This window comes from Heloderma suspectum, chromosome 2, assembly GCF_057233095.1.
Source record: "Heloderma suspectum isolate Gila_16-S chromosome 2, 16-S_ref, whole genome shotgun sequence".
In the NCBI taxonomy this organism is placed as follows: domain Eukaryota; kingdom Metazoa; phylum Chordata; class Lepidosauria; order Squamata; family Helodermatidae; genus Heloderma; species Heloderma suspectum.
The window spans coordinates 276137434-276159548 of record NC_139459.1 but is presented as its reverse complement, the minus strand read 5'-3'; the positions used below and the strand labels follow the sequence as shown (position 1 = coordinate 276159548).

The 22115-nt window shown below is 44.4% G+C and overlaps 2 protein-coding genes across 7 annotated transcripts in view; one reads left to right on the top strand and one right to left on the bottom strand.

The window, feature by feature from the left end:
• The first annotated feature begins 2154 nt into the window (after positions 1 to 2154).
• Positions 2155 to 21461, top strand: KIAA1191 (KIAA1191 ortholog). Of its 3 annotated transcripts, XM_084839316.1 has the most exons (9): positions 2155 to 2377; positions 5345 to 5440; positions 5691 to 5773; positions 7558 to 7748; positions 8840 to 8966; positions 14470 to 14594; positions 15175 to 15281; positions 15599 to 15747; positions 19776 to 21461. In XM_084839316.1, exons 3-9 carry the CDS (start codon positions 5746 to 5748, stop codon positions 19982 to 19984), a joined length of 936 nt encoding a protein of 311 aa, XP_084695442.1. In that variant the 5' UTR covers positions 2155 to 2377; positions 5345 to 5440; positions 5691 to 5745; the 3' UTR covers positions 19985 to 21461. The 3 variants fall into 3 exon arrangements, with proteins under 3 accessions (XP_084695442.1, XP_084695443.1, XP_084695444.1); XM_084839317.1 differs by lacking the exon at positions 5345 to 5440 and having other exon boundaries at positions 19776 to 21460; XM_084839318.1 differs by lacking the exons at positions 5345 to 5440; positions 5691 to 5773 and having other exon boundaries at positions 19776 to 21460.
• Positions 20808 to 22115, bottom strand: part of SIMC1 (SUMO interacting motifs containing 1) — a 30001-nt gene continuing 28693 nt past the window's right edge. For all 4 annotated transcript variants that reach the window (XM_084839308.1, XM_084839310.1, XM_084839312.1 and 1 more), the window contains one exon: positions 20808 to 21801. In XM_084839308.1, the coding sequence (XP_084695434.1) occupies positions 21581 to 21801 (221 nt within the window). In that variant the 3' untranslated portion in view covers positions 20808 to 21580. The remainder of the gene's footprint in view (positions 21802 to 22115) is intronic.

Genomic DNA, 22115 nt, shown 5'->3' with positions numbered 1-22115 from the left:
AAGGGCCTCAGAAGCTGAGCGAAATTCTCAAGCTGGCACATATGGGAGGAGGTCGTTCCTGAGAAAGCCAGGTCCCAGACAGTTTTAGGGCTTTAAAGCAAGTGCCAGCACCTTCAACTGGAACAAACTGGCATCCAGAGCAGTTGACATAATGATGTTCAAAAATAGCCTGTGTGTTGCCAGGTGCTTGATGACTCTCCCTCCCCCCACCTTTTTTTTGCAGTCCCAGGTAGGCAGCCAAAATTAGATGGCCTGCCACACAGACCTGTTGGGATCCACTTGGCTTGGGCTGAGCAGGCCTGCTGTACAGTGTGTATGAGCCATCTTTGAGGTTCAGACATATTGCATGATGTAACTGCCAAAATAATTGCCTGCACCTTCATCTTGAAACTTATCCATTTTGGGGGGAGTGATCCAACTCAAGAGTCAATTTTATTAAAGCAAGAAGCTCTGCAGATTCATTTGTTTTGTCAGCCACTCCTCCGCTACACGGTTTTCCTTGACATCAGGCCTATGGGCTACTAGATTCTTCTTGTTATACTCTTGCAAAAATCTGTTTATTTAGGTATGTATGCTTAAGAATGAATGATTCAGGAGCGACAGACAGCACGGACAATGCTATTCCCAAGGCACAATCCTTAGGCTATAATTCAAGGCATGTTTGCCAGGCTTGCCAATATTTGTTTTATACATTTGCTGGGCTGAAGCAAATGTATATGCAGAGTTCTTTTCCTTTCAAAGGAATTAGGGTTTTTTTTCCTTTAAAAGAAAGGAAAGCACTTACAAAGTCTGCCTTAGTATGAGCAAAATGTTCCCTTTTGTGGAGGGAATGCTCCCTTAGAAAATGTTTGGGTACAGTGTGAATTTGATATCCTGCCTAGGGAAGTGATAAACCCAAAGGTGTTCCACTGTCTAAGCACCATGGGACAAAACGGCAGACAGTCCCTTGAGTGGGAGACACTTGAAATTAGCTGAGGGCCCAGTTGCACAGTAACTGGAAGACCAATGCAGACATGGGCAGTCTCACCAAATGCACCATGCAAAATGGTGTCACCCACCTCTGCTCACCTCATTGCTCATATATTGACATCCACAGTGTGTGCAGACACACTGTACTACAAATGAATGGAGATAACGAGGCACCCCTTAGGCCCTCCTGGCTTCGGTACCATGAAGAGTAACACAACTAGCTGGATTTTTTTTCCGGCTTTTCATCCGCCAATTCTGGCAACTCTTAATGAGGATAAAAATCTGGCCAGCTAGCAATGGAAATACCTATTCTGAAGCAACTCTCACTGAAATCAGTAGGACTTATTTCCTACTAAATCAAGACAACCACTTTCAAAGCACTAATGCTTAATCTAGGTGAACATTAGTCCTCTCTCCTCCCACACTTTATTTCCAGTAAATCTTCTGCATCCATGTAGCTGACCAAGGTACGTAAAAGAGAGAGCTCTTTTCCTTATTAAAACAGTCACTTAATCAAATACAGGATCTTTGATACCAAGTATCCTGGAGATCATTCTGTATCTTGGAAGCTAAGCATGGTCAGCCCTGATTAGTACTTGGATGGGGAGACCACCTAGGAATTAGGCATCCTGCATTGAGCAGGGGGTTGGACTCGATGGTCTTGTAGGCCCCTTCTAACCCTATGATTCTATGACATGTGTGTGTGTGTGTGCGCGCACACGCTAAGTAGGACTACCATTAGATACAACCCATAATAAATTATGGGGAAAGTAACATTTCACATAAATCTGTTGTGAATGCAGTGTGACTATTCTACAGTCATATCTACCCTAGCATGATCATATATATCATCTCTCTCTCTTCACACTCTAGACTGGTTTAGGCAAAAGAATGTTATCACCTACATGTGTAATCCTTGTGATTTCAGTTTGGATCATGCACATGTTTTCAAGATTCCACCTTCGTACTGATCAAACAGCTGCCGTATAGTAGGAATACATACACCGCTCAGCACAGCGACACAGGCCCACCGCAGCCAGGGCTCACAGAACGGGGGCGCGCTTTGAACGACAGCCGCTACCCAGCCCGAGTAATCCCGCCCCCACTCCGCCTCCCAAATACCACCTGTTGGACTCTCGCGAGACGACACATTGCTATATATGACTCCCTCTGCCGGCGGGCTTTAGTCAACGTAGCCGCCGTCGGCCGCGCCGGTGGCGAGCCGCCTTGGTCTAGCTCGGGCCCTTCTTCGTGGCTTGGTTTGCGCCATGGCGCCCCCGAGCCTCGCTGACCCGCGTCTGCTCGCGGGCGGCCTGCTTCGCCTCCACCTTCCGTCCGACTCGCGGCCCCAGCGGGCCTGTTAGTACTGGGGGAACCCAGTCCGGGGGCTGCGGGCGGCCCAAGACAGGTACGCGAAAGGCAGCCCGGCAGCCGAGCGAGGGCCGCCGCGGGGCCATGTTGTTTACGGCGAGCGGAGGGCGGGGCTGCCCGTCGCCGAACAGCCTCGGGCTGGGCTCGCTTCGCCTCGCAGAGCGCTTTTGTTTGGGGCTCAGCTTGGGGAGGGGAGGGGAGCGGGGGCTGAGGACGGAGGCTGGCCAAGTCTGCCTGCGCTGTGGCGGAGCTTGGTTCGCACGGCTCGTTCCCCGCTTGAGAGAAGCTAAAACGGAACTAACTCCCTTTAAAGGAAAGGTCTCAGAGCGGGGTAGTGGCGGCGGCTTGGACAGAAGATGCTGACTGTCGGGAAATCCGAAGCTGCCGTCTCTTAGGCTGCCCTCCATAAACGCGCTTAAGTTCAGAGGATTTTTAGAAGCTTGGAGAAGGCTATTTACGTGGCCATTTTGTAGGACCCCCTTTTTATTTCTACCCCACTGCACAATCCTTCCTGAAGTTGCATTTACATTATCTCTCTACTTCTTTAATTGCATGAAAGTCGGTTAAAATCCTTGTATGGGGAGGTGGATATTGCCTGGATGTGCTCCTTTTCCAGGCAAGCTGTTAATGGGATCTTTGAGGGGAATTGCATGAAATGCCTAGCATGGGGCAACCATGGTGATGGATAGAAAAATGGATAGTAAATTATGGTATGGCATCTTACTTGCATCCCACCCATCCTGGTAATTTTACTGTTGTGGGCATATGTATATGACTAGTCTGAGTTTCCCTGGTGGGAAACCTCTCTAGAGATAACGGGATGTATAGTTAAAAGTTTCAATTGGTGCAAAATGTGACAGGCTGCTAACTAGTGCATGGTATTGGGATCATGTTACACCTGTTTTGAAAGAGTTGCACCAATTGCCATTTGCTTTCCAGCTTAACTCAGGGTATTGGATTTTACCTTTATATCCTTAAGGAAGCAATCCTATGGCCCCTAGACAGCATCTGAGGGGCCATAGGATTGTTCAGTTTCCTGACTATGAGGTCGGAAACAGTGCTCCGACCTTGGAGCCAGGAAACTCTGCTCCCCCTCCCCTTATAGCTGGCACAGATATGCTTGAAAAATAGAGCATGGAGACTGGGAAAAGGGGGCGTTCCTGGGGGTGGGGAGGGGAGGAGACCAGGGGCAGCAGCCATAGGAGAAATCCAATGGTTGCCCCAGCCACCCACTCCCTCCCCCTCTGCCCAGCCTCCCCACTCCTCCCCCCAGTCTCCCTCCCCCCAGTCTCCCTCCCCCCTGCTAGACCTAGCTTAAATGCAAAGCGGAGGCCCGAGGTGCCTCCCTTCCTGCATAGGATACTCTTAAGCCTCTGAGCTTGGGGGGCTTATGAGTACCCAGGGCGCAACCCATAGGATTGTGTCCTAAAAAGCTTGTTGTTCAGTCGTGTCCGATTCTTCATGACCCCATGGACCATAGCACGCCAGGCCTTCCTGTCCTCCGCTCTCTCCCGGAGCGTGCTCAAGTTCATATTCATTGCATCGGTGATGCTATCTAGCCATCTCGTCCTCTGCCGTCCCCTTCTCCTTTTGCCTTCAATCTTTCCCAGCATCAGGGTCTTTTCCAGTGACTTTTGTCTTCGCATTAGGTGGCCAAAATATTTGAGCTTCAGTTTCAGTATCTGTCCTTTCAATGAGCAGTCAGGGTTGATTTCCTAAAAAGCTTAGGACCCGGCTATCAAAGGGACCGCCTATCTCACTATGAACCTTCCTGGTTGCTAAGATCTGCTGGAGAGGCTCTCTTGAGAGCACCATTGCACACAGAGGCCTGTTGGTCACAAATGAATGTGCGTACTCCTGTGTTGTTCCCAAACTGTAGAATTCATTTATTACATTTCTGTACTGTCCGATAGCCAAAGCGATCTGGTTGGTTTACGGAGTTTAAAAATATTAAAAATACTTAATTGTACATAGTATAAAAACAATTCCCATACAGATATATGTAACACAGAGCAGAGTCACATATATATATCTCCACACCCCCATCCAATCAGTTTTAACAGTCAACAATAAGAAATCCTGTGACCTGATAAAAAACCTTATGGTATGCTGCCAAATACCTGAAACTAGAGGAAAGTCTTAATCTGGTGCCGAAAAGATAACAATGTTGGCACCAGATGGGCCTCGCCGTGGAGTTTATTCCATTAGGGGGCTGCCACCGAGTAGGCCACCTTCCTACTCCCTTGTTGCCACCCTCCGAGCTTCTGTTGAAGGAAGCACCTGGAGAAGGGCTTTAGATGATGGGTGTAGTATACAGGTAGGTTCATGCCAGGAGAGATGCTCTGTCAGGTATTGCTCCCTCAAGATTTATGATTGGCCCTGACTCCCCCAGCTTTTAGAAAGCATATGAAGGCGTGTCTTTTTAATTTCGCCTTTTAAATCATATTGCTGTTTCAATGTTTTTAATGTTCGTATTTTTAATTGTGTTAAGGTTTTATTGTTTTAAATTGTTGTATACTAAGTGCATATGTTGGATTGTGGGGTAAAATACAAGATTACCTTCAATGGTAAACCACTACTGACTGTTGATAGCTTTATCTAGTGTTAAAGAATTTCGGGCTGAAATGAAACCAGGTGGAAATGCAGATTTACAGATTGCTCAGATGTTGATTGATGTGCGGAGGTGAATGTCAGCTCTATGTCCCTGTGTTGTAACTGCACTACTAATATTCTAACCTCTAACATGTAGGTCATGTGTTTTTACAGATACTTTGCAGTCTAACTAAGTTCAGGTTTCTTTGGCATAGTTGGCCTTGTATCTAGTTAGGCCCACTTCAAACATTACCCAATTCTCACATAGAGGCATTTCAGGGTAGTTACTATTTTCTCCTTTTAGAAACATTTAAACAACTGCAAATACATCTGGTAGGATTGAATAATGGAATTGTAGAGTCTCTTTTATTACTTTAGTTTAGTAAAGAATTTGCTTCTGAATTTTTGTCAGTCTATCTGCATGGAAGCTCGTGGGGATGGTTTGCTAGTTTCAGCCTCAGCAGCAGAATGGTCCTTTTTTGACATCTTTCTCTCATCATAACTTGTGGTAAGATCTTTTAGCTTTTTTCTCATAAAAATAATTGTTAGGATGATACTTAGACTAATTTCTGGTGAGTTAGGCCATGATATCATATAATTGCTATTTTACTTAAGTCTTCAAGATAAATGTTAAGCCAACTTTTATTCTTAAAAAAAACATGTAGAGCTTCCTTAGGGTATTTTTGATTTTATTATAGATCATGATCCTTTGTTCTAGTGTGACCTTTGCAGATCCAAATACCCTCTGTTTTTATTAGGTAACAGCAATCCTGTTTTGGATTTCCATATAGTGGAACACTTGCCGTTGCAATCATGGGTTCAAGACGAACAGATGTTCCTGGTAAAACTAATTCTCTAAGTAAATGTGAATTCTTTGATAAAGTGTCTAGGGGCAATTTTAATAAATAATATTAGGTCCCCAATTCAAATTTCCCAAGTGTTTGTTTTTGTGATGAAAATGCATCTGACCTTACCCCCAAAGAGGTTAGTCATGTTTTGCTTCAGTAATGCATCTGTGTTGATGTACTAGCATGTTATGGTTGCAGTTGTCTGTTCCCCCACTTAATCAGGGATACAAACCAACAGCTCCTAGCTAGGTGATGATGACTAATTTACTAAAATGAAGTAGGGCTCCCATTAGAAAAATTCTTCCAGTCTGATTGTTCCTAGAAGGGTGTGAAGGATTGCTGGCTTCACCCCAACAACCCTGCAAGCTAGGCCAGGCCCAGCTTGGCCACAAATTTCCCCAGAATTAACCCAGTAGCTCCCTTCCAGGCCAATAGGCACTATATTTAGCACTGAAGTTATTCAGGAAGACCACACCAACTGAAGGTTGGATAAAAGTGTATTAAAGGGGGAAAGAGGCAAAGAGGAAGGAACAGGGGAGAGGTGGTAGGTTGTACAAGAAATTACAAGCAAGGTTCAAAACTCTAAACAAAACCAGAAACGCCAAACACCAAGGCACACACTCCCAAGAGCAAAACAATAAAGCTAGCTAGTCTATCCTATAAATACCAAAGTATGGGCCTCCAAGGATAGCCATCGACCAGCAGCACACCCTAGTACCATCAGGGCCAAGAAGAAACACCCACCCTGTCTTTAGCCCTCTTTTTATTACCCAGCCCTAGCAACTCCAGGCAAATTTGAAACACCCAATCCAAGCCCAGTCCCAGGACACCCCACTCCACCCTCCAAAGAGGTTGCATCTTCCCACCAGGTGTGGAGGTTATCATTTTCCCAATTAGCCAGAGCAAACCTTGAGCTGCAGGGCTGAGAAACAGCCAAAAAACAATCAACCTCCAGGTGGCTGCTGCATAGTGACTGCCCCAGCGGCCCTCATGGCTCCTACCCTATTAACCCATTCTTGACAAAGTGTTCTTTTAGATCACCTACAGAATTGTGTATTTCTTCATTCTGATGTTAGAGTTATGCTATCATCTCTTGAACTTAATGCTGTTGAGTGCATTTATTGAAACCAGACAGCTAGTGTGCTTCTTTATCTGAGTTTATGAGGAAAAATGTTATTGTTAGTCATCAGTTTGGGGAAAACAACTATCATTTATCGGGAATGGAAAACACTTCAGATCCCTTTATCAGAATCACATTTCTGAGTATCTAGGGTTTATCCAGCTTTGTCTCTTGAGTTTTTATTCTTAATATTAGTCTGCTTTTGTATCTTTACAAAGAAATCTGGCTTACACCCAATTCCTATGAGTCTTACATGGAAGAAAGTCCCATGAAAAACAGTGGGATGTCTATATAAGATTTTGTGATTGGAGTTAGGGTTATAGCAGTTCTGGACTGGATAAATGTCTGACATTATATACAATCACACTATATGAATAACAATATTTCTAGGACCTTTGGCGTAGGAATTTTCGAGCTCTCATAATCTTAACCCTCTAGTTGTTGAAATGATCATACTAAAAGAAACACATTAGATTGTAGCATGGCATGGTATAGCTTCCTTGATTTAAGAATCAGTTAGAAAATGTTCTCAAAACCTGTGGTAGTGCTCCTAGATCATCTTAATGAGAGAAGGGCTAGTGTGATCTGTACTAGTTGTGAAATGCTAAGGTTCTAAAAAGTGCAGCCCACTGTGAAATCTCCATCTCTTGTCCTTAGCTATTGAGCATGGCTCTGGAAGCCTTCTAGGAAAGATGTCCCAGCCAATTGGAATGAGCCGTCGGGCATTCAGTTATGATGATGCCCTGGAGGATACCGCACCAATGACTCCTCCTCCTTCAAATATGTCCTCCAATATCCTGTGGAAACAGCCAGTCATCCCAGAACGCAAATATGAGGAGCTTTCCAAGGTATGCAGTTTTAAGAGTCAATGCAAAGGTGCTATGAAATGTCCATTAGATTCCAGTTGTATTGTCCTGGTGAGGAGGGGATGACAACTTACATAAACTGGCCGCTGAAATTAAGCACGTTGGAGGGCATCTAAATTGGTACAGTTGATACTTTTTAAAAGGCAGAATTCTTTAAAGAAATTATAATGGACTTAACAGGTCAAACTTGATAAAATGTCTCTGGCAAAAAGGATGAGAGTACCACAACTGAGAGAGAGTGTGATCCATAGACAGAGTAACTCTGAAGGAAAGCATGTAAAAGCATAACATTTTGGTGCAATATTTTCTTTCAAAGGTTGAAAGAAGTAGATTCCCTATTGTCTTAGAACAGTGTGTTCTAAATCGTGCTTTGGAAAAGAGTTTTTTAAATTAGAAAATCCCTACAAGCCCAATGTAGTTGTCGTGCAAAGTGTTCAGTAAAGTTAATGCTTTAATATCTCAGTAAAAGGAGTACAGCAAAAATGGACACATGTGGTAAATTAGCATATTTCTGAATTACAGCTTTCTATAATCTCCCTAGACAACTCAAATAACTTTAAGCAATGTTTTCAAATTTTAACTGTTTTTGTAAGATAAAGATTTTTTTGCAAGGATTGAATGGCTGTGTGTGGGGACAGTAACTGATCGTGATCATCGCCATTCTGATTTCTGGTTTTATTCTTTAGAGCCAGGGAATTGTCTGAAAGCCACAGATGTCACTTTAGACAGGAGAATTATGGTGGGGGTGGGGTGGATTATTTTTTGTGGAGGAAAGAACATTTTCACTTGTTTTCATACAACAAATTTACTTTTCAGTGAAAATAGGAGTGACCTGTAGCTTTCTCGATTGACTGGTTATCTACTGGCTGCAAGACTAGGGCTTCAAAATATGATATACAATGAATATATTATAGGAGGGAGAGTGAAAATGTCAAAGAACACCATTCAGTCTGTTTGTACAGCTCAGATGTGGTTCCAAGACTCATTTCCACGAGGAACAGGAGAAATATGTGAGATTCTCCTGGGATAATTTTGCCTCTTTCTCCTCAAACTACCTGGCTTCTTCTGCACAGGTTGAGGAAGGGGAGACTAGCATGCATCCATCTGCCATAACCCCCTCATCTTCCACTGAGACTGTGAACAAGGTTCCAGTAGTGAAGGCCAAGGCCACCCACATCATCATGAATTCTCTCATTACAAGTAAGAGCTCTTGTATTCCTCTAGTAGAAGTTAACATGGATGTGGGATTTGCAGTATAGACTGTTTCCCATTATTGTGTGGGTTCCTTCTGTTCTTATCTGAATTATGTGATTCAGCTGTATCCATTCAGAAGGGCCTACATAGAGATTGGATACTGGAATGGAAGGGGACAAACTCTTTATGTTTAAACAAAGTTATAAACAAAATATTGTAAGAGCAAATACGAAAACTTTACCTTCAAATTCTGATCTTTTTGAGCATCTTCATCCTAGAATGCGAACTAGAAGAAGAAGCATTGAGAGTCAGTTCTTCACAAATGCTGTGACGCTGAATTACACATTTTGTGGCTGTGTTGATGGGCCTGTGCTGCTAGCTCTTGTTTATTAGCTTGGTTAACTCATTCCATTTTTCAGTAAATGTGGTCTTAAAATGAATGGCAGTGGAAGACCACTTGTTGGCACTTACATGTATCAGTAACTTAAATCTGTTGGGGGAAATTAAGAATGTAACTTTCTAATGGGTTAACTGAATTAAGCTGAGAAATGCAATAGGCTGCTAATAGTATATTCACCTTCCTGCCAATATTCATTTATTTATTTCATTTTTATACCACCCAATAGCCGAAGCTCTCTGGGCGGTTCACAAAAATCAAAACAAAAGAGCACACAATGAAACAATATAAAATATATAAAACATTAAAACCACAGTATAACAATACAACCAGAATAAAACCTTGCAGCAGTGCAGGAGTTTAAAATACAGATTTAAAACAGCAAAGCTAAAAGTCTAGAAGGCTAAAATGCCTGGGAAAATAAAAAGGTCTTCACCTGGTGCTGGAAGGAATACAATGCAGGTGCCAGGCGAACCTCACCAGGGAGCTGATTCCACAGGCGCGGTGCCACAACAGAAAAAGCCCTCCTCCTAGTAGCCACCCACGTCACTTCCTTTGGCAGGGGCTCATGGAGAAGGGCCGCTGAGGATGATCTTAAGGTCCGGGCAGGCACATATGGGAGGAGGCGATCCTTCAGATAACCTGGCCCCAAGCTGTTAAGGACTCTGAATGTTAATACCAGCACTTTGAATCGGGCCTGGAAATGGACTGGCAGCCAGTGCAGCTGGAAAAGTACTGGTATAATATGAGCTCATTGGCCAGTCCCTGTTAACAGTCTTGCTGCCCTATTCTGGACCAGCTGAAGTTTCTGGGCAATTTTCAAAGGCAGCCCCACGTATAATGCATTGCAGTAATCCAGACGAGAAGTTATCAGGGCATTGATAACTGTAGCTAAGCTATCTCTGTCCAGATAAGGGTGTAGTTGGTATACCAGCCTAAGATGGTATACCAGCCTAAGCTGATAAAAAGTGCTCCATGGCACTGAGTTCACCTGTGCCTCAAGTGACAGTTCTGGATCCAAGAGCACCCCCAAACTACAAATGTGATCCTTTAGGGGATCACATTCCAGTGAGCCAGTGTGGTGTAGTGGCAAGAGTGTTGGACTAGGAGCTGGGAGATCCGGGTTCTAGTCCCCACTCAGCCATGGAAGCTCACTGGGTGACTTTGGGCCAGTCACAGACTCTCAGCCCAACCCACCTCACAGGGTTGTTGTTGTGAGGATAAAATGGAGAGGAGGAGGATAATGTAAGCCGCCTTGGGTTCCTTGCAAGAGGAAAAAAGGCGGGGTATAAATGCAATAAATAATAAATAGGGGGGAGTGCAGCCCCCTCCAGAACAGGCTGAACATCACCTAGCCAGGCAGACGAACCACCCACTAACAGTACCTCCGTCTTGTCTGGATTGAGTCTCAGTTTATTGGCCCTCATCCAGTCCATTACTGTGCCCAGGCCCTGATTCAGAACAGCCACTGCCTCACCTGGGTTTGATGAGAAAGAGAGGCAGAGCTGGGTGTCATCCGCATATTGATGGCACCTCAGCCCACACCTCCGGATAACCTCCCCCAGCGGTTTCATGTAGATGTTAAACAGCATGGGGGATAAAACAGAGCCCTGTGGAACCCCATGGCATAATTGCTATGGCACAGAGCAGTAATCCCCCAGCACCACCTTCTGGAGTCGGCCATCCAAGTAGGAGCGGAACCACTGCAGTGCAGTGCCTCCAACTCCCAACCCAGACAGCCTATCCAGCAGGATACCATGGTCGATGGTATCAAAAGCCGCTGAGAGGTCCAGGAGAATCAACAGGGTCGCGCTCCCCCTGTCCTTCTCCTGGCAGAGGTCATCCCACAGGGCAACCAAGGCAGTTTCCGTTCCAAAACCAGGCCTGAAGCACGATTGAAATGGATCTAGATAATCCGTTTCATTCAAGAGTGCCTGGAGCTGTCCTGCAACCAACTGCTCAAGCACCTTGCCCAGGAAGGGGATGTTGGCCACTGGCCTATAATTGTCCTCCGGGTCCAGGTTAGGCTTTTTCAGGGGTGGTCTGATTACCGCCTCTTTTAAAGTGGCCGGCACCACTCCCTCTCTCAAGGAGGAATTTACAACTTCCTGGACCCAGCTGAACATCCCCTCCTTGTTTGATTTGATAAGCCATGAAGGGCAAGGGTCAAGCACACAAGTGGTTGATCGGGCTTGGTCAAGCACTTTGTCCGCATCCTCAGGCCTCAATAACTGAAACTCATCCAATAAAACTGGACCAGACAGTGCTCTGAACACCTCTACCAATGGAACTGCATTAATTGTGGTGTCCAGTTCATGAGGAATCTGAGCGACTTTATCTTCAAAGTGCTGTGCAAACTCGTCACACCATGCAATTGAGGGTTCCACAGTCTCTCTCCCTGGCCCAGAATGTAACAGGCCGCGAACCACTCGGAAAAGCTCCGCTGGACGACACTGGGAAGATGCAATGCTGGTGCAAAAGAACTGTCTCTTTGCCACCCTCACTGCCGCAGAGTAGGCTCGATAATGAGCTCTAACCTGTGTTCGGTCAGACTCAGCACAAGTTTCCTCCACCAGCGTTCTAGCCGTCTCCCTGCTCGCTTCATTGCCCTCAGCTCAGGTGTCTACCAAGGAGCTGGCTGGGCTCTGCTCAGACGGAGAGGGCGCTTGGGTGCAATCGTGTCAACTGCCCAAGTCGTCTCTGCATTCCACAGAGCGACCTGGGCTTCGACGGGAGCACCAGCCATACCAGCAGGAAAATCCCCCAGAGCCCTCTGGAATCCATCAGAATCCATTAGCCTCCAGGGGTGGGCCATTTTTAGAGGTCCCCCACCCTTGCACAGCGGGAAGGCTGCCAAGAGTCTAAACCTCAACAGGAAGTGATCTGACCATGACAAAAGGACAGGTGTTAATTCCTTCACTTTCAGATCACCATCCTCCTGCCCAGTTGAGAAAACCATATCAAGCGTGTGTCCTTTTATATGTGTTGGGCCGATGACATGTTGGGACAGCCCCATGGTTCATGGCTATGAAGTCTTGAGCTGCCCCGGATACAGTGGCCTCGGCATGGGAGTTGAGATCCCCCAGGACCATCATCCTAGGGGCTCTCAACACCAAGTCCGAGATCAGCCATCAGCTCAGGCAGGGAGTCTGATGGGCAGCGGGGTGGGTGGTGCACCAACAGAATCCCTAATCTGTCCTGGGTACCCAACACAAGGTACAAGCACTCAAGATCTGCACTCGAATGAGCAGGAAGCCTAGAGAGAGGGTTGAATTCCTATAGACCACGGCGACCCCCCCCCCCTTCCGACCCTCAAGTTGGTGTTGGTGCTGCACTGAGTACCCAGGAGGGCACAGCTGGGAGAGAGTAACCCCTCCCAGTTCCCCTGCCCAGGTCTCAGTAATACATACTAGGTCAGCCCCCTCATCCACAATCAAATCATGGATGAGGGAGATTTTATTTTGGACCGACCTGGCATTCAGCAGCACCACCAGACCTGAAGGCAAGCTGGTAAGGCCACCAGGAACCATCAGGTTGGGGGAAGAACCAGAAGAGGGGACAGGCATAAGGTGTCTAGCCCCTCTTCTCAACTGGCTTGTTAATCCCCCAGCGCCATACCTCCCCCTACCCGTGACCACAGTTAAGGTGGCACCTCCTCGACCCCCTGAGTTGCTCAATGGACTTCCCAGGCCCATATTAAAATGTTAAGATGTAAAATATAAAACAGTATAAAAGAATATAGAAGAGTGCAGCAGCTAAGAAGGAGCAGATAAGATCTGGGTTTGCCCCTTTCTTCCTGGTCTTTAAAGCTGCTGCCCTCTGCTGCTGCTGTTTGCTGCTAGTAACTGGTTGCTGGTATCTCTGGAGAGGAGGCGGGTGGGTCTTCATATGGTCTTCCATGCATCTCCAAGTGCGATGCTAAGTGTGCGCTTAGCGTCACACTTGGTGTGACACCAAGGCGCATGCCGAGGCAGATAATCTGGAACATAGGCTACATAGCCTCATCATATATGCTTAATTCATTAGTATTTGGGTGTAATGTAAAGTATTTTTTCACCTTGCTGGCTCTGCTTTAGCCTTCTGTTTTGGAAGCCCCTAGCGTGAAATATTCTTTGAAGAGGCATTGCTGAGCTTTCTTAGCTGGTAGTCCCGCAAGCACAGCAGTATGGAAGTCAGTTCAGGCTTATTACTCTACTGCTTGATTCTGCAAATCCCTGAGAGTATGTGAATCTCAAAACTATCTTTCTGAGTAGCGTGATGTCTCTGGTTTCTGACATGTTAAAATAGTCTACCAAGATTGCTGCAAAACCGTCAGAGTTTCTTCCTTTATTTTTAAGACGTGACACCTGGAAACATATTTTAATATTTAAATACGCTTCATAGAGCACCTGCTTTGCATGCAGAGGATCCTAGATTCCGTCCCTGGCACCACCAGGTAGGGCTGGGAAAGACCTGTTTAAAATCCTGGAGAGCCGCTGCCAGTCAGTGTAGACGATACTGAGCAAGCTGGACTAATGGTCTGACTCAGTATAAAGCAGCTTCCTATGTTCCTAAGACAGTAGCGATTACTACTTCGTTCACTTAAAAACCACCACCAGGGAAGAGGAGCAATGTTTCTGATCTGCATAGCAAAAGCTTGAAGGATGGCAGTATTATGTTCTGATATTCCCAGGGTATTCCTGCTAAACCTGGTCGCTTCTTTTTTCTTGGCCAAACACATGGGATTACACTGTTTCCTTACACACAGGCTTACACTGAAGAGTCGTAAGACAAAAGGTGTTGCCATCAAGGTTTAGGTTGGAACATCTGGCTTCGGAGCCAAGAGACACATAATATATCTTGTAAAAGGCACCCAGAGCCAGGGACATAGTCTATTTTATTCAAGTCCTGTTCCTTTCCGTCAGCTAGAACTCCTTCAGAATGTTTTAGAGCAAGCTGTGTTGCTCTGGCCCTTTATTATACATAGTGCAGGTGCTCTATAAATAAGTCCAACCCTCTGTTCTTTTATCATGTCTAGTAACTATAAATGCTATATGACATTGCCTCTTAGAAATCTGTGGCAGGCAGCTTTGTTTTGTGGCTTGTGTGAATGTGTCATGTTGTCCGTTCTAGAACAAACTCAGGAGAGCATTCAACGCTTTGAGCAGCAGGCAGGGCTGAGAGATGCTGGATACACTCCCCACAAGGGCCTCACTGCAGAGGAGACAAAATACCATCGTGTGGCTGAATCACTCCATGTAAGGTGTTTGAGACCTGCTGGGCTTTAGTTAGTAAATTGCTTTCGTTGGTAGAAGTGGTCAGTTACTGCTTTACAGAATTAAGTGTGGAGGGGTGGGATGTTTGCTGATGAGTGTCATTGACACATTGATTGGCTTGTTTCTTGAGTACACTGTCTGGCCACGTGTTTAAGAGTACATGTGTATACAGCGAATGGAGTTCTCAATTCAGTATCAAGACATTGGCAATGGAGATATGTAAATTCTTGCTTATAATGCACCAAAAGCCTACCTTTCTGAGTTAGCGAATACAATTAAGTGCTACTGGGAAACAACTATTACGCCCTTGAAGCTCAAATTAAGCAGACTACATAGCTCAGTAATAGAGGATGGTGACTTGAAAGATGGCATGCCTTGGAATGTAGCTACTGATCTCCTTAGGGCAGAAAACTCTCCATGTAATCTTGCATGCAAACCTTTAAACTTGTTACTAAATGCTTTTATTAAGCCTTACTAATGAAAGAAGAGGAGCTGACTGTTGTTTGTTCGCCTGACTAGATTCAGAAAGTTCCCATCTGCATGTCTTTGCCCTTTCTAACAGAATCTAAAGATGCAAAGTGGAGAGATGGCAAAAGAAGATAAACAGGCCACTTCTGTCCAGTCCACTCCAAGCAACACTCCCCATTCCTCTCCCAAGCGCACATACAGGTACATTTCCTAAGAGCAAAGCAAAGGCCACTTAACACTGTATCTAAATGACTAGGAATCCCAGGCTTTTTTGGGGGTATTGTGAGTATCTGTTCAGATTAGAAAACTGTTTATTTTTTTAAGTTGTGTTTTTAATGATACCCAATCTTTCTCTTGAGGGTAGATAAATTGTGCGGGGGATATTCCCCTGAATTATCTTGTGCTGTAAAACTGCCTGGAGTGAGAGCTGTTTAGTTGAGATTGTATGTTTTGTGGCAGTCTGATGCTACTGAAGTCTGTTGCCCAGTTTCTGTTCTTAATGTATTCTTTCACTACAGGGGCTGGTTTAGTCAGGGAACCTCCACTTCCATCACTGGTTCTGATCTTGGCTCCATGGATTCCTGTAGTGGGGACAGTGATAAAGGACCATCGGAAAAATGGAGCCTCTTTGGACAAAGAGCTCTTCAGAGATCCACTACTGACTCTGGTAAAGTAACATTTTAAGAAAGCACCATCTTTATCAGAAGAGGATGATTAAATGTATGCTTGCTTTACAAAGGACCAGAGTAGTAAAGGAAAAGTTAAGATGCAGAGTACAGATTTGGTTTGAAAGACTAAAGATAGGAAGGTACAAGATTATAAAAAGCCTTAAAAGTTTAAAAAATAATTTGTAGCAGATTTGAACCAGAACTGCAGAAGAGAATACATATATCAGGTGGCATGTTGTACTATATGCCTATAGCTTTCTGTAGTCTGTGGCACAGGGCTCAAATACTGCATTCAAAAGCCAGTCAGAAAATGAAATTTGGGGTTCAGACTAGCACCCCTGTCTCCCACTGCTTCTGATTGTGCTTCGGTAGTTACAGCACTGTTAAGTCTTTCATTTTGGTAAATAGCATTTTTTGTACTAAACGTTTACTACCGTTTCCTCTGTTTTGCCCCCTAATCGTTGTTGTTGTTGTTCAGTCGTTAAGTCATGTCCGACTCTTCATGACCCCATGGACCATAGCACGCCAGGCCTTCCTGTCCTCCGCTCTCCCCTGGAGCGTGCTCAAGTTCATATTCATTGCATCGGTGATGCTATCTAGCCATCTCATCCTCTGCCGTCCCCTTCTCCTTTTGCCTTCAGTCTTTCCCAGCATCAGGGTCTTTTCCAGGGACTTTTCTCTTCGCATTAGGTGGCCAAAATATTGGAGCTTCAGCATCTGCCCTTCCAATGAGCAGTCAGGGTTGATTTCCTTTAGGATTGACTGATTTGACCTCCTTGCAGTCCAGGGGACTCGTAAGAGTCTTCTCCAGCACCACAGTTCGAAAGCATCAATTCTTCGGCGCTCAGCCTTCCTTATAGTCCAGCTCTCACAGCCATACATTACTACTGGGAAAACCATAGCTTTGATTAGACGGACCTTTGTCGGCAAGGTGATGTCTCTGCTTCTTACTATGCTGTCTAGGTTTGCCATAGCTTTCCTCCCAAGGAGCAAGCGTCTTTTAATTTCATGGCTACAGTCACCGTCTGCAGTGATCTTGGAGCCCAAGAAAATAAAATCTGTCACTGCTTCCATTTCTTCCCCTTCTATATGTCAGGAAGTGATGGGGCCAGATGCCATGATCTTAGTTTTTTTAATGTTGAGTTTCAAACCAGCTTTTGCACTCTCCACTTTCACCCTCAACAAGAGGCTCTCTAGATCCTCTTTGCTTTCTGCCATTAGGGTGGTATTGTCTGCGTATCTGAGGTTGTTGATAATTCTCCCGGCTGTCTTAATTCCGACCTCTGATTCATCCAACCTGGCGTTTCTCATGATGTACTTTGCATATAAGTTAAATAAGCAGGGCACAATATGCAGCCTTGTCGTACTCCTTTCCCAATTTTGAACCAATCGGTTGTTCCATGTCTGGTTCTTACTGTTGCTTCTTGGCCCTCGTACAGGTTTCTCAGGAGACAGGTAAGGTGGTCTGGTACTCCCATCACTTTAAGAATTTGCCACAGTTTGTTGTGATCCACACTATCAAAGGCTTTAGCGTAGTCAATGAAGCAGAAATATACGTTTTTCCGGAATTCTCTTGCTTTCTCCATGATCCAGCGAACGTTGGCGATTTGACCTCTAGTTCCTCTGCCTCTTCGAAACCCAGCTTGTACTTCCGGTAGTTCTCGGTTCACATGCTGCTGAAGCCTAGCTTGTAGGATTTTGAGCATCACCTTGCTGGCATGTGAAATGAGCACAATTATACGGTAGTTTGAACACTCTGTGGCATTGCCCTTCTTTGGAATTGGAATGTGAACTGACTGTTTCCAGTCTTGTGGCCACTGTTGAGTGTTCCAAATTTGTTGGCATATTGAGTGCAGCACTTTAACAGCATCATCGTTTAGGATTTTAAATAGCTCAGCTGGAATACTGTCATCTCCGCTAGCTTTGTTGTTACTAATGCTTCCTAAGGCCCACTTGACTTCACTCTCTAGGCTGTCCGACTCAAGTTCAGTGACCGCACTATCATGGCTATCGGGGACATTAAGATCTTTCCTGTATAGTTCTTTGTGTATTCTTTCCACCTCTTCTTAATCTCATCTGCTTCTGTTAGGTCCCTGCCTTCTTTGTCCTTTATCATGCCTGTCTTTGCACAAAATGTTCCCTTGATATCTCCGATTTTCTTGAAAAGATCTCTAGTCTTTCCCATTCTATTGTTTTCTTCGATTTCTTTGCATTGTTCGTTTAAGAAGGCCTTCTTGTCTCTCCTTGCTATTCTCTGGAACTCTGCATTTCTGCAAAAAGAAATGCTTTCTTGCATTTCTTTTTCTTTGGGATGGATTTAGTTTTTGCCTCCTGAACAGCGTTACAGACCTCCATCCATAGTTCCTCAGGCACAATGTCTATCAGGTCTAATCCCTGAAATCTATTCCTCACCTCCACTGTATATTCATAAGGGATATGATTTAGGTCATACCTGAATGGTTTAGTGGTTTTCTGTATGTTCTTCAGTTTAAGCCAAAATTTTGCAACAAGAAGCTCATGTTCTGAGCCACAGTCAGCTCCAGGTCTTGTTTTTACTGATTGTATAGAGCTTCTCCATCTTTGGCTGCAAAGTACATAATCTGATTTCGATATTGACCATCTGGTGATGTCCATGTGTAGACTCGCCTCTTGTGCTGTTGGAAAAGCGTGTTCTCTTGGCAAAACTCTATTAGCCTTTGTCCTGCTTCATTTTGTACACCAAGGCCATGCCTGCCTGTTATCCCGGAGATTTCTTGACTTCCTACTTTGGCATTCCAATCCCCTATGATGAAAAGGACATCTTTTTTTGGTGTTAGTTCTAGAAGGTGTTGTAGGTCTTCATAGAACCGATCAACCCCAGCTTCTTCGGCCTCAGTGGTTGAGGCATAGACTTGAATTACTGTGATGTTGAATGGTTTGCCTTGGATTCATACTGAGATCATTCTATCGTTTTTGAGATTGTACCCCAGTACTGCTTTTCCCACCCTTTTGTTGACTATGAGTGCTACTCCATTTCTTCTAAGGGATTCTTGCCCACAGTAGTAGATATGATGGTCACCTGAATTAAATTCGCCCATGCCTGTCCATTTTAGTTCGCTGATTCCCAAGATGTCGATGTTCAATCTTGCCATCTCATGTTCGACCACCTCCCGCTTACCTTGATTCATTGATCTTACATTCCAGGTTCCTAAACAATATTGTTCTTTACAGCATCGGATTTTCTTTTCACCACCAGACACATCCACAGCTTTCGGCTTTGGCCCAGCCGCTTCACTCTTTCTGGCTCTACTTGGAAATTCCCTCTGCTCTTCCCCAGTAGTATATTGGACACCTTCTGACCTGAGGAGCTCATCTTCCTGCGTCATCTCTTTTAGCCTTGTGATACGTTCCATGGGGTTTTCTTGGCAAGAATACTGGAGAGGGTTGCCATTTCCTTCTCCAGTGGACCACATTTTGTCAGAACTCTCCGCCATGACCTGTCTGTCTTGGGTGGCCCTGCACGGCATAGCTTATGGCTTCACTGAGTTACGCAAGCCCCTTCGCCACAACAAGGCAGTGATCCATGAAGGGGGCCCTAATCATATTTGATAGCAAATGTCAGTTCTATACTTTCTCGATAAACAGATGCTCTACTCACTTATTTTGTTGAGAAAATTTATAGTGAATATTACTGACTCTTAACCATATGATTGCTCCTTTAATACTGATTCTCCACAACTGCTAAATCTTCTAGTGACAATTAAATCTACTTAACACAAAGCAAACACTTTATTGGTGGAGATATGTCAGTTGCAGTTCTAGCGGTAGCTTGCTCATAGGAACACAGGAATACATTTAAACATCTTTTGATGACAGAGTGTCTCACAGCACATGACTGATAATAGTTCGTGCTTAGAACTTATTAAAATGCCAGTTGCTTAAGGGTGTCTTGATTGTACTGTAGGCAGCTGTACCTGTACGCAAATGTGTAGTGGCTTGCGTATCTTTCCTTTTTCTTACCACCTTTGTATACCTTTTCTTCTCTCAGGGGGCTTTACCATCCAGGCCTATAAGGGTGCTCAGAAGCCATCCCCGATGGATCTAATGCGTGCTCAGGCTGCCAGACTGACAGAGGACTCCGCAACCTTCAAGCCCCCCAAGATGGACATTCCAGCTATGGAAGAAAAGAGGCAGTCTCCACGTTCCCATAATCTTAAACCCCGGGACATGAATGTGCTTACTCCCACTGGGTTCTAGGAACACCCCCACTTAAAGGGGAGGATGATCTTGGTATTTGTTAATGGACCAAATGGTCCTGGGCTGTCTTTCCCATTCCACTCATGAACAGTTAACATAGGAAGCAGTCTCTTGTTTCATCACCATCTATTATTCTGAACTGCAAGATCTAGGCAACTTTATGAATTAATTGCTTTTTTCCTCAAAGGTTTCTTCTGTACAGCATAAAGTCACAGCCATTCTGCCAATGAAGTTCTGATGTCCAGCCCTGTGCCTCCTTATACAGCTAAGTTTTATAAAGGGAAAACCACCAATGTGTTGGGGCTTTTTGGTTTGAATATGTGGAAGGCTGTGTCTGGCTGTTTAGTAGACATATGCTTATTCATGCCAGGTTACTGAAGTACAATGTATGACTTTAGCATCTTAATAGCTCTCTTTTTTGAACTTTCGAGGGAATATAGCGTTAATAGACGTCTAGTGTTCTGGTAAGCGTTTTGTTCCTGGAGGAATTCAGTAATCTGCTTCAAACCTGGAGGTTCACTGTTTGGCTGTGTAAGAGATCCATGTCTTAATGTTTCAACATGAAGAAAAGAACAGTGCCCATCTAGGCCTGTGGTATGGAATACACGATGTTTGTGAAGTCTTTTGTACTTGACATCAGATGTTCTCTTAGGCGAAGGGGACATTTACTGTTCATGTTTTCTTGGTCTAAACTCTAAGCCGCCGGTTGGCTTTACATTACAGCAATGAGATGGCAGCCTTGGAGCATCTGTTATATAGAAACTCTATTTGTATAATGACATGTTTATTGAGACTTCCTCACTAATCTTTTTTATGCCCTAAAGAGAGTTTGTGTCCTATCTAAACCCAAATGTTCTTTTGATAAATTATGGGTGGTGCTGTATCTAAGTGACTTGGCGATGTCTTACCCATCCTCTCCTGTTCCCTCATAATAGCAACATCATGGATGTGTGCTGCTTTAATAGCACTCTGGCTGTGTCAACCCTGTTAGCCATTGCAATCACTGTTTATGCACAGTAAACAGTGATCCAGCTTCTTAGTTAATGTTTAATTTATTTTGTGATGTTTTGTGCTCATGTCTCTGTGCCTGGCATTTCAACAGAATTAAAACTACAATATTGTGAATGTAAGGATGTCATTATTGTAGCAGTTGTGCATTTACTGCAGTAGCAGGCCACCTCTGCTACACATCACAAAGGCTGCAATCCTATTTCCACTTACCTGGGAGTAAGTCCTGTTCAACTCAATGGGACTGAGTTCTGAGAAGATACTTAACAGGATTCTAACAAATTTCTGGTGTTCATGTCCCTGGAAACTTTTTAAAAAATCTCAATCCACTCCTCAAGTAAAATAATTTATTAAAAAAAGGCTATACAAAACTCATTTGGGAACAAACCTGTATGACAAAGAGAAGTCCAAAATGAACTAGTTGAGCTTGAGCTGCCCACTGATGGCAATACAAAACATGACGAATACAAAAAGGTGTGTGTGCGTGTGCCTGTTTGTGTTTCTTTTGAGAACTCTTATTTGCAGACTCATTGCTCAGCTGTTTTCACTTGGAAAAGGTCCATCTTTTAGCTGACCATAGTCCTCCTGTTAGATATCCATGGTAGTGAGAAGCAAAACTTGGAGCAGCTCAAGTTTTTCTATGATCGGTGAAGGAATTGGCTGTCCCAGAGTTTGAGAGAGTTGTTTCTGGAAGTTTTTAATGTTGCACTCTATATCACTTACTTCAATATAATCATTTGATTGTAGTTTGGGTTTAGCAGCCTTGATAATTAAATTAATCCGTTCACACAAAGAGCTTCTTAAGTGCCCTACAAACAGAAGAAGTAGGAAGCAGTTATTGAATGCTGAAGTGGACTGGCTTCAGTTATAAGGGCTATGCTTACCCCTGGGACTGGGACCTAAATAACCGTTATGGAAAACTAAACTTAATTCTTTGGAAGGTTTTTTCCTCCTACATCTATCAGATTATATACCATGGTGCCAATGAAACTAATGTGTATAAAGCAGGGGTGGGTAATACCTGGGCCTCACTGCCCCACAAAATAAAAAGTTTTGGGGGTTTGTAACCCTCCAAAATGGCCTTCATAGCAGCTACAGAGCACCCGAAGGGTTAAATTTAGCT